The sequence below is a fragment of the Salmo trutta genome, chromosome 18, assembly GCF_901001165.1.
Source record: "Salmo trutta chromosome 18, fSalTru1.1, whole genome shotgun sequence".
Lineage (NCBI taxonomy): Eukaryota > Metazoa > Chordata > Actinopteri > Salmoniformes > Salmonidae > Salmo > Salmo trutta.
This window is the reverse complement of record NC_042974.1, coordinates 21,612,378-21,624,678: the sequence shown is the minus strand read 5'-3', so window position 1 is coordinate 21,624,678 and position 12,301 is coordinate 21,612,378. Positions and strand designations below refer to the sequence as shown.

The 12,301-nt window shown below is 39.7% G+C and overlaps 1 protein-coding gene across 5 annotated transcripts in view; it reads right to left on the bottom strand.

Annotated features, from left to right (window-relative positions):
- Positions 1 to 12,088, bottom strand: part of LOC115152996 (protein FAM83H) — a 30,780-nt gene extending 18,692 nt beyond the window's left edge. The window contains exons 1-2 of one of the 5 annotated variants that reach the window (XM_029697975.1): positions 11,428 to 12,081; positions 6,886 to 7,349 (exon numbers count right to left, since the gene is read on the bottom strand). In XM_029697975.1, coding sequence (XP_029553835.1) covers positions 6,886 to 7,329 — 444 coding nt within the window. In that variant the 5' untranslated portion in view covers positions 7,330 to 7,349; positions 11,428 to 12,081. Of the gene's footprint in view, positions 1 to 6,579; positions 7,350 to 8,782; positions 10,993 to 11,427 lie in introns of those variants that run through there. The other 4 variants (XM_029697973.1, XM_029697974.1, XM_029697977.1 and 1 more) reach the window with 4 other exon arrangements.
- Between the last annotated feature and the right edge of the window lie 213 nt (positions 12,089 to 12,301).

Here is a 12,301-nt window from a genome sequence, read left to right as displayed (position 1 = left end):
TTTTTGACTGTTGCTGGGTGCTACCATCCTCCATCAGCAGCAGCCTGCCTTAAGCTCTCTCCTGGCCCCTTACACTAAGTATGAATTTGTTCTGCTAGGTGACCTAAACTGGGACATGCTTAACAAAGTCCAGACGAACAGTCAAAAAAGTTCCATTATAATTCGTAGAAACATGTCAAACAATGTATATAATCAATCTTTAGGATGTTTTTATCATAGATCTTGTGTTTGTTAACAATACCACTGAAAATATAAAAAAAAGGGGATCAAGCTGATTCTATACCATTTTACAGAGGCCAGTTCATGAAGGAAGGCTTGCTCATTAAAGTTTTTTGCAAGCGTCTAACAAATCAGGACAGGTCGTTTCACTGAGCAGCCATTACGAACACAGGCTGTAAAACAGTGATCACTGAGGTCATTACAGAAAATGCCAGACTGATACCTATCAGGATTATTTGTGAGGATAACATCAAGGAGAGTAGCCTTTTCTGGGTGTTTGGAGTCATACCTTGTCGGATTGGCAATAATCTGAGGAAGATTTAGGGAGTCCCATTGCTTTAGGACTTGGTCAGGTGGGTTAACCTCTATCCACCTTCTCAACAGCCAGTTTAATACCGTGGCGCGATATTCAAATACCTTAGAAATGCTATTACTTCAATTTCTCAAACATATGACTATTTTACACCATTTTAAAGACAAGACTCTCGTTAATCTAACCACACTGTCCGATTTCAAAAAGGCTTTACAACGAAAGCAAAACATTAGATTATGTCAGCAGAGTACCCAGCCAGAAATAATCAGACACCCATTTTTCAAGCTAGCATATAATGTCACATAAACCCAAACCACAGCTAAATGCAGCACTAACCTTTGATGATCTTCATCAGATGACAATCCTAGGACATTATGTTATACAATACATGCATGTTTTGTTCAATCAAGTTCATATTTATATCAACAACCAGCTTTTTACATTAGCATGTGACTAGCATGTGACTAGCATTCCCACCGAACACTTCCGGTGAATTTACTAAATTACTCACGATAAACGTTCACAAAAAACATAACAATTATTTTAAGAATTATAGATACAGAACTCCTTTATGCACTCGCTATGTCCGATTTTAAAATAGCTTTTCGGTGAAAGCACATTTTGCAATATTCTGAGTAGATAGCCCGGCCATCACAGGCTAGCTATTTTGACACCCACCAAGTGTGGTACTCACCAAACTCCGATTTACTATTAGAAAAGTTTGATTACCTTTGCTGTCTTCGTCAGAATGCACTCCCAGGACTTCTACTTCAATAACAAATGTTGGTTTGGTTCAAAATAATCCATAGTTATATCCAAATAGCGGCGTTTTGTTCGTGCGTTCAAGACACTATCCGATGGGTAAAGAAGGGTGACGCGCCCGACGCGTTTCGTGACAAAAAATTTCAAAATATTCCATTACCGTATTTCGAAGCATGTCAAACGCTGTTTAAAATACATTTTTATGCGATTTTTCTCGTAAAAAAGCTTTAAATAAAATGATTGTGCCACTGGGACTTTCTTGCTCTCCTGCTCCTGATTCCTGCACCTCCCTCCTACTAGGAGGCACGTAACAATGATGGATTACAGAGACGTAATTTATTGATCGGCAGGTAAGGGTGCTCTCGAATGGCTAGATGTTCTTTACCATTCGGCCATCAGATTTGCCACCACTGCTCCTTATAAGGCATATCACTGCACTCTATACTCCTCTGTAAACTGGTCATCTCTGTATACCCGTCGCAAGACCCACAGGTTTCTGCTTATTTATAAAACCCTCTTAGGCCTCACTCCCCCTTTCTGAGATATGTACTGCAGCCCTCATCCTCCACATGCAACACCCATTCTGCCAGTCACATTCTGTTAAATGTCCCCAAAGCACACATCCCTGGGTCGCTCCTCTTTTCAGATCGCTGCAGCTAGCGACTGGAACGAGCTGCAACAAACACTCAAACTGGACAGTTTTATCTCAATCTCTTCATTCAAAGACTCAATCATGGACACTCTTACTGAGAGTTGTGGCGGCTTTGCGTGATGTATTGTTGTCTCCACCTTGTCCTTTGTGCTGTTGTCTGTGCCTAATAATGTTTTGTGCTGCTACCATGTTGTTGTCATGTTGTGTTGTTACCATGCTGTGTTTTCATGTGTTGCTGCCTTGCTATGTTGTTGTCTAGGTCTCTCTTTATGTAGTGTTGTGTTGTCTCTCTTGTCGTGATGTGTGTTTTGTCCTATATTTATATGTTATTTATTTGTTTTATTTTTAATCCCAGCCCCCGTCACCGCAGGAGGACTTTTGCCTTTTGGTAGGCCATCATTGCAAATAAGTTTGTTCTTAACTGACTTGCCTAGTTAAATAAAGGTTAAATAAATGTTTTACATTTTTATTAACAACTGTAATATCTTATGTTTCACAGAGTCATGGCTGAACGACGACATCGCCTGAGTGCAAGAGGCGTCACTACAGTCCCTGGTTTGAATCCAGGCTGTATCACATCCGGCCGTGATTGGGAGTCCCATAGGGTGGCGCACAATTGGCCCAGCTTCATCCGGGTTTGGCCGGGGTAGGCCGTCATTGTAAATAACAATGTGTTCTTAACTGTCTTGCCTAGTTAAATAAAGGTTAAATTAAACAAAAACAAAAACATCTCATGAAAAGCTGTAGACCACACTATTTACAAAGAGAGTTTTTATCTATTTTTTGTAGCGGTCTACATACCACCACAAACCGATGCTGGCACTAAGACCGCACTCAAATACGTTTCATCTCATTTCTACCAGCATGTTAAATGTGCAACCAGAGGGGAAAAAAACTCTAGACCACCTTTACTCCACACACAGAAATGCATACAAAGCTCTCCCTCGCCCTCATTTGGCAAATCTGACCATAATTCTATCCTCCTGATTCCTGCTTACACGCAAAAACTAAAGCAGGAAGCACCAGTGACTTGGTCAATAAGAAAGTGGTCAGATGAAGCAGATGGTAAGCTACAGGACTGTTTTGCTAGCACAGACTGGAATATGTTCTGGGATTCTTCCGATGGCATTGAGGTGTACACCACATCAGTCACTGGCTTCATCAATAAGTGCATCGATGACGTCATCCCCACAGTGACCATACATACATACTCCAACCAGAAGCCATGGATTACAGGCAACATCCGCACTGAGCTAAAGGGTAGAGCTGTTGCTTTCAAGGAGCAGGACTCTAACCCGGAAGCTTATAAGACATCCCGCTATGCCCCCCGATGAACCATCAAACAGGCAATGTGTCAATGCAGGACTAAGATTGAATCGTACTACACCGGCTCCGACGTTCGTCGGCAGGGCTTGCAAACTATTACAGACTACAAAGGGAAGCACAGCCGCGAGCTGCCCAATGACACGAGCCTACCAGATGAGCTAAATGACTTCTATGCTCGCTTCAAGGCAAGTAACACTGAAGCAGTCTGCTGTCCCCACTTGCTTCAAGATGGCCACCATTGTTCCTGTACCCAAGAATGCAAAGGTAACTGAACTAAATAACTATCACCTCGTAGCACTCACTTCTGTCATCATGAAGTGCTTTGAGAGACTAGTCAAAGATCATATCACCTCCACCTTACCTGTCACCCTAGACCCACTTCAATTTGCTTACCGCCCCAATAGGTCCACAGACGATGCAATTGCCATCACATTGCACACTGCCGTATCCCATCTGGACAAGAGGAATACCCATGTAAGAATGCTGTTCATTGACTATAGCTCAGCATTCAACACCATAGTACCCTCCATGCTCATCATTAAGCTCGAGACTCTGGGTCTGAACTCCGCCCTGTGCAGTTAGGTTCTAGACTTCCTGACGGGCCGCCCCCAGGTGGTGAAGGTAGGAAACAACAACAAACAAGGCTCTGGGAGTGTGGTGTCAGAAAAATAACCTCACATTCAACATCAACAAAACAAAGGATATGATCCTGGACTTCCAGAAACAGTAGAGGGTGCACCCCCCATCCACATCGACGGGACAGCAGTGGAGAAGGTCGAAAGTTTTAAGTTCCTTGGCATACATATCACTGACAAACTGAAATGATCCACCCACACAGAAAGTTTGGTGAAGGAAGCGCAACAGCGCCTCTTCAACCTCAGGAGGCTGAAGAAATTTGGCTTGTCACCTAAAACCCTCACAAACTTTTACAGATGCTCAATTGAGAGCATCCTGTCGGGCTGCATCACCGCCTGGGACGGCAACTGCACTGCCCACAACCACAAGGCTCTCCAGAGGGTGGTGCGGTCTGCACAACGCATCACCGAGGGCAAATTACCTGCCCTCCAGAACACCTACAGCACCAGATGTCAAAGCAAGGCCAAAAAGATCATCAAGGACAACAACCACTCGAGCCACTGCCTCCAGAATGTGAGGTCAGTACAGGTGAATCAAATCTGGAACCGAGAGACAGCTTCTATCTCAAGGTCATCAGACTGTTAAATAGCCATCACTAGCACAGAGAGGCTGCTGCCTACATACACAGACTTGAAATCATTGGCCACTTTACTAAATGGAACACTAGTCACTTTAATAATGTTTACATATCTTGCACTACTCACCTCATATGTATATACTATATTCTATACTATCTACTGTAACTTAGTCTATGCCGCTTTCACATTACTCATCCATATATTTATATATTCTTAGTTCCATTCCTTTACTTAGATTTGTGTGTATTAGGTATTTGTTGTGAAGTTGTTAGATATTACTTGTTAGATATTGTTGCACTAGAAGGAACTAGAAGCACAAGCATTTCTCTACACCCGCAATAACATCTGCTAAACATGTGTATGTGACCAATACAATTTGATTTGATCAACAACTACAGGAAGCATTTGGTTGCAGTCATTGCAGCTAAAGGTGGCACAGTCAGTTATTGCCCCCAGAGTGTAAGGGGGCAATACATTTTTTCACACAGGGGAATTGGGTGTTGCATAACTTTGTTAATTAAATAAATGAAATAAGTATATCTTTTTGGTATTTGTAAAATCAGGTTCTCTTTATCTAATATTAGGTTTTGGTTGAAGATCTGATTACGTTCAGCAGAAAAATATGCAAAAATAAAATTATCAGAAAGGGGGAAAATACTTTTTAGCTCTAACTTTTAGAGCTATAAGCTATTATGACCCCATCACTGAAGGTTACAACTCACAGGAACACATGTATTCTGTTTCCTTCTACGATGCTCATAAGCCTTGCAGGTCTCATTAGAAGGGACAGTGACATAACCGCAATTGAAAGCAATGCAGATCTTATTTTCTAGACACACAATTCCTACCTGATGATCTTCCCTGATGTTTTCGTGAACTTTGCAAAACATTTTGAATGCATTTCAGTCACTTTGTGATGCAAGTAAAAAATGTAATCAAATAATTTCACATATTTTCTTATTAGCCTTATGAACATAACTTTGTTACAGTATCTATCTGTGCTAGAATGGCCATAAAATGTTAAATAAAATAGTATATCGGTATCGGCCCGCAATATCCACATTGGTGCATCTCTTATTGAATGTCTAAAACCAGATAAAAATATAATATTTTGAAATAACTGCCTTGGCCTTGTGGTTAAAAAGTCCACCCTGAGATTGAAAGGTTGGGGGTTCGATGCCCAGTTGAGAATTGGACCTGATGCATCTCTGCTTGACACTCAGCATTACGGAGTTGAATTAGGGGTAAGGCCCTGCAACAGACTAGTGTCCTGTCCAGGGGGGGGGTACTTGTATATCAAGCTGCTTCACGCTACAGAAGCAGAAGATAGGCTCTTGGACGTTCTGTCTCAGACAAGGCTTGTTTTACGCCTGGGCCTTGTTATGGATAAAACCAGTACAGACAGATTGGTACAAGGTATCTGCCCCAAAAATATTTGTACATGTTGAGAATATTCACCAACAGAGCATATTTGAATAGACATCTTCATGTGCACCTCAAAAAACAAACAAAGGTTTTTTATGTTTGAATGTTTTCTGTATATAAAGCGGCAAGCCAACAATTATATTTCCTACATTGTACTTAAAACTCCACTAAATGTTTTATTTCCTTTCTTTTACTATGTTTTCTACAAACCTTCCAGAGGTGCCATGAGTCATGGCAAACCTTGTTAAAGGCCCAGTGCAGTCAAAACTCTGTATCATATCAAATGTTGTATCATATTGTATAACAGCTTATCATTTCAACTGTTATTTCCTGATAGTTGCTGGTTAAAGGCCCAGTGCAGTCAAAACTCTGTATCATATCAAATTTTGTATAACAGCTTATCATTTCAACTGTTATTTCCTGATAGTTGCTGGTTGAAAATAAAATCAACACAGGATGTTTTAATCAGCAGGTTTTGCGTGGGTGGAGGTTATTGGTTATATTTCCCTCCCATTTGGCCCTTCTGCTCTGGTGGATTGATTTACACTGTGGTTAATGCACCACTTTGATTCCCCCCTCCCCCCTCCCCACCCCCACTCAGACCACTCCCAGACAGTCCTAGTGACATTCTTGCTTTAGAAATAGTTTTTTGCAACAAAAAATTATTTTCTTTTTGACCACTTTAATGGAAAACTATTACAGTAAGGTACTTAATTGTTAACCAAAAATTATTTGATATTGAGATCAAAAACAGCTGCATTGGGCCTTTACAATGCAGGAAAATAATTTTACATTTGCTAAAACAATCTAGGGGAGGACCCCCACACCCCGCCTAAATTGGGCCCCCCCATGTTCAAAAACCGACTATGCCCCTGATTCTACATTTACTATTGTACTATTGCATATCCTTTCTGCTACACAACATATTGCCCAACAGAATCAGTGTTAGTATAATAAGGAGCTGATCGACATACTTGTTGAGCATTCTTGATAAGTCGACGAGCCTGCACCTTGATACTGGGCATATCTGGCTCAGAGGGGTTAACCAGCGTGGTGACCTCGGTGGGGCCTATGAAGTGATGCTGTTGGGGCCAGCCAAGGTCAAGACCAGGTGCATCCAAGTCAGAGTGCACAGGCCAGTACGTGTCTGAAGAGCCATCTCCCTCAGTCTCTACATACGGGAGCTCTGGCTGAGTGCTCTGGTACGGAATTTGCACTGTGCACCTAATGTGCTCAATTTCCTGTCTGGAGAGGAAGTCCACTACATCCGCACTCTGGAGGAATTCATAATAGCCCTCCAAGTCATCCTCCACAAGTGCGTCAATGGCCAGCCGGTACTCCTCGCGGAAGTGGGAAGGCAGGTATTTGGGGTCCAGGGGGTTATCATCGGCTGAGGAACACTGAGAGCGGTGCGCCATACTGATTCCTGAGAGAGAACCTGAGAGGGTACACACAATATGAGAACTTGGTAGTGAGGAGGGATGGAAACAAAGTTATACGGTGACAGATGTGTAGGCTATGATCAATTCTGCTTATTTATGGGTGATTTTGCAAATGCGGGCCTTTTTGTGTCTCAGGGTTAGATTTGTAAAATAAAATGTTAATTTCAACAACAACAAAAAATCACATCCATTGTAAGTCGCTCTGGATAAGAGCGTCTGCTAAATGACGTAAATGTAATGTAAATGTTAAGTAGAGACTAAAATAATCTTAAACTTTTTTTCCCAACTTTCAATGTTTTTTGTTTGTTTTATTTTCTAAAGCCTTTCATGTCTGGATTTCACTGTTTTGCACAGGTTTGTCCTGTCTCACACCCAGACTTTTGACATTCTACTATGTATTACACTTACAAAAGTGTTGATAATTAGAAAATATTTAATGCACCTGTTTTTAAAAAGAGGCAAATAAATGGACACAATATACATATTAGATGCGCATAAGCCATTTGTAACTTTTTTTTACAGAAAATACAGTCGTCTACGTGTGTTAATACCACCACGACAAGCAAATTACATGATAACGTTTTTTTAAAGTTTGTGTACTTGGTTACCATGGATATGAATAGGGATGATGTCATGGAGAGAGATTCAAATTTTGATGCCAGGAAATTATAGAAAAATAAAGGTAAATATGACTGGAGAAGATAATACTGTACGTCATTACCAAATAGGCTATAATGTCATCAAATTATGTTAGATTTTTAAAAATTGTTTTAATTATGTGTATTTAGGATAAATTGTATGCAAGCTGTTCAACTGGATTTAGCATGCTAGAATCCCTGCTATTTATGACCAAATACTGTAAAAATGTAATTCCCACCACATCTTATTACCACCACATAATGAACTGTGATGCAAAGGACAGAATGTGGTGGTAATGACAAAATGTATTAGTTCATACATTTTTACTTACCTTAAGACCTGAAAAGAAACATAAATTACATATATGATCATGGTTAAGTTGAAATTGAACACTTATTTGCTAAATAAGACTATTACATTTTGGATTATGTTAGGATGATTGAGTGATTTTGATGTCTATTTATGTGATTTTTCTATGGTTATTACTGACTTTAATTGTTATTATTTTAATTTTTTATATAAGATACCCCCTTAAATCAACCAAGGAGAGGACAATGACATGTATTAACAAAATCAAACAAGATCCTATAAGATACCAAGAGTATCTTAAGAAACAAAAAGATACCTCAAGAGAAAAGAAAGTGGTGAACTGAAACCCATCTCACAACTTTCCCAGTGAGAAAAGGGGGGGGGGGGCAATGGAAAGTAAACCAAAGAAACAGAAGATCAACTATCCAGAAATGAGTGGTTATGGAGTCATACTTGTCAAGGAACACACCACATCACTCACCTGAAGTCTTACAGCTAGAGAATGATGGCCTACCTGCCCCTCAAATGGCACCGGATTCCCTCTCCTATTAAAACTCGGAAACCCCAAGACAGAGAGGCCGTAGGAAGGTGAAAAAAAACCTGATCCAAAGTCTACAGAGATCTATGTATGGCAGATATGCTGTTGGAGGCCACGGGAAAGAAAAATGAGAAAGTATTACAAGAAATATATGATAGATTGTCAGAGAAGATCCGTATTTTGGATTCTCTCGGAACAAAAACAAAACACCAAATGCGGTTAAAGCCACAGAATCTGAGAAGAATAACATAACACCATCATATCAGAGCCGCAAGATAAATATCAGAAGCAACAGAGTGCAAAAGACCAACAGGTGATATCCAAGGTTTTGGCTGGGAAATTACTAAAAAGTATTCCATGGTGAAAATGGCCCACAGAGAATTTGGATTCTCTGCGAAGACAATGAGTGGAAACAACAAACGGCCAACCTGTCTGCAGTACTCAAGAAAGAAACATTTGAATTTAATTAGCCCAGCAATAGAAGGTTAAATAAAAATGCTCTTTGAATATGATGATAACAGTCGAGCATCAACAGGAAAAAGGGAAAGATTGACAAGACACAAGAATAAAATGCAGAAGCGATAACTGAACGACACACTGGCAAAACTCCATCAGAAGTTAGAATTATCAGAGGTCAAGCTGTCATACAGAGTTCACCAAAAGATGTCCCTTTTGGATTGTCAATCCATCAGTGAAAGACAGAGACATGCCAGTGTAAGACACATGCCAACCTTCAGTTCATGGCAGACAAGTTGTTATATCACAGAGTGGTTAAAAGCAGCAACATTTAAGAATTGGTTGGGTCTTTGTGTTGCGAGAAGGTGACCAAATAGTGCATGTATCGAGAGTGCCCTCTTTGCAAAGAGAAAGAGCTGCAGACTTCCGCTTTTGATGGTGGACGACAAACATGGTGGTTTGAGTAGAATGCCAGGCAGAATAGTGAGAGAAAAAAACAAAAGATGGAACAAAAGAGAAGTTTAATGTCCATTTGACTGTAAAGGAGAAGGTGTACGGTAGCCTTCAAACTCTACTGGAAGACTTCACATGCAATTTGAAGAACAAACTTGGGAAACATACAATACAATTAAACATGTACAACTGTGGCATTAAAATGTTTAAAGGTATTTTTCAGTTGTTTTATATGAAATGTAATTTGTCATTACCACAATGCTAAGTCATTACCACCACGGTACATATTTTTGAGGAAACGGTGTATTAAATTACAATTGATATTGATGATTTTTCCAATAGGTGAACCTTATGCTTGTTCTTAAGATAATATGATTTTGATGTGGTAAATACATGTTTCTGAGTATCATCAAAATATATATGGACGATTAGACATGACCATGATTAATACATATAATTAAGAAAACTTCGAAATAGTAAAAAAAAAACATGATTTAAAAAAATCATGAGAAATGTTTTATAAAATACCTTAAGCACAATTTCTGTGATATCCTTTTCAACTAAGATAGCACATTTTATAACGTGGTGGTAATGATATTTCCCCTCGGGTATATGGGGAAATTGATAAAATTCTGAAATAGTATGGTCTCAGCCACTATTGGATCTTGTTTCCAGACAGAGTAAAGAAAATATTCAGATAGATAAAAAGCAGTTCCAAGAGATTTCATTTTCGAAAATATTTAACATCCAAAAGCACCCGTATTTGCAAAATCAGCCTTAAACAAAATATGTCACCATTTACATATTCATATTCTCTTGTGCATGTCCCTGTGTAACCCAACACTAAAACAAAGTGGAAAGGGGGATATATGCCACAGGGTAAAAAGGCTTATGGAGTGGCTCCTCCCCCTGGCACAACAGTCAATTCTTACTCCATTTGCAAGTTCATATTTAGGCAGGCTGACATGAAAAGACAGTAATACCAAAGACCGTACACGTGTGAAGAAGATAGGCTAAAACTGCTTCTCCAATAGAAATCCCTGATCACGCTTGTAGGCGATGTCATGGCGACATTGGCTCGCAATGCTCATGCGTCGAAACACGTCTTCGGATCTAAAAGTCGTTTCGCGCCGACCTGCGCATGTGCAGGCCGTCAGGCACTCCTTCCATATAGGTAACTTTCAGGTTTGAGTAATAACATGTTCAACTACTTAAGAATCTAGGTCGTGCCTTTTAGATTACGAGAAAATTAACAACTAAGGAATCATTTTTCACTTCTCTGATTGACTTCTCAAACCCCATCCTGTTCTGTTTGGTCTGTTTCGCAAGCGTTCCCGGAAGTTTAGCGATGTTGCGCCTCTGGGTTTAGAAACTCAGTACTCAGAAGCCCAACATAATGCAAAAATGCTGAGGATAATGAGACTATTAACAAACATACACTTAACATAATAGTTTTTCTAGGAAATACCAATAACTTCGGGGACAATTATGTTTCTCAGCTCAACAAAATAACCTTGCTATTTTGGTGTTTAAATAAAGTAGGTATAAATCCCCAAAACAAATCCCACGAACAAATCAATATGTTGATTTAAAAAAAGAGTATAGCCTAAATATCAACCAAGAGAGAAATGTTACACATTATCTTCCCATATGTTTACTGAAACAATTTGAGAACTCACTTTATGGCTCAACTGAGATTCTTCATGAATTGAATACGTCCATGGTTTCAGTTTAGGCTGTTTGTTACTATTTAGTCCTTCTCTCGAAACTTATTCTCCAATGAGACTGTATCGTATTCCTAGTCCGTGCTGGACTCGTCAAAAAGAGCGTGCTGCTTGGCTTTATCACCTACTCCGGCAGAACCTGTTTATTTTCAAGCTTGCTTGAGGCATGCTAGGGAGAACGGAAGAGTTGCATAAATGAGAAAAACGCCAGTCTCACATATTGCTGACGACTTCTGCCCCGCCTCAACTTTACAGATTGCAACTGCAAATGTTCTATTTTTTTTTTTTTTTTTTTACAGTTATTTTGTAGCATGGATATATCAGCCCTCACCCTTCAACAAGCGGATATAATTGGAATATGGTGTACATTGAACTCTGTCGAGTGTCTTTCCCTGCAGAACAGTCATATGGTGATAGGACTGTATAAATATTGGTCATTGTCTTGGTAGTCTTTGTCAACTGTTAACGATAATCATGGCCGGCGCCAGAACAGATAGATGGCATTGGATTTCCATAGGGGGACACATTTTTTTCATGCGAATTTCTTTAAAAGAGGCACGTTTTTTTCATGCGAATTTGTTTAATGGGTGTTATAGTAAAGACCAGTGAGTTTCAAGTTTGGGGAAGCTTACAATGTATCCTACCAGTTCTACCAATCTGGGTGCCAGCTCTGATTTTCATATGCGCATTTTTAGTGGAAGTTTCATTTCAATAATAATGTTTTCGTTTTTCTAAATCATTGTCACCTGGTTAATCATACAAATCTGAATTAACATGATAAAAATAAAAACATGTACATTTAAGTAATGCAGGAGCACCATACACACTG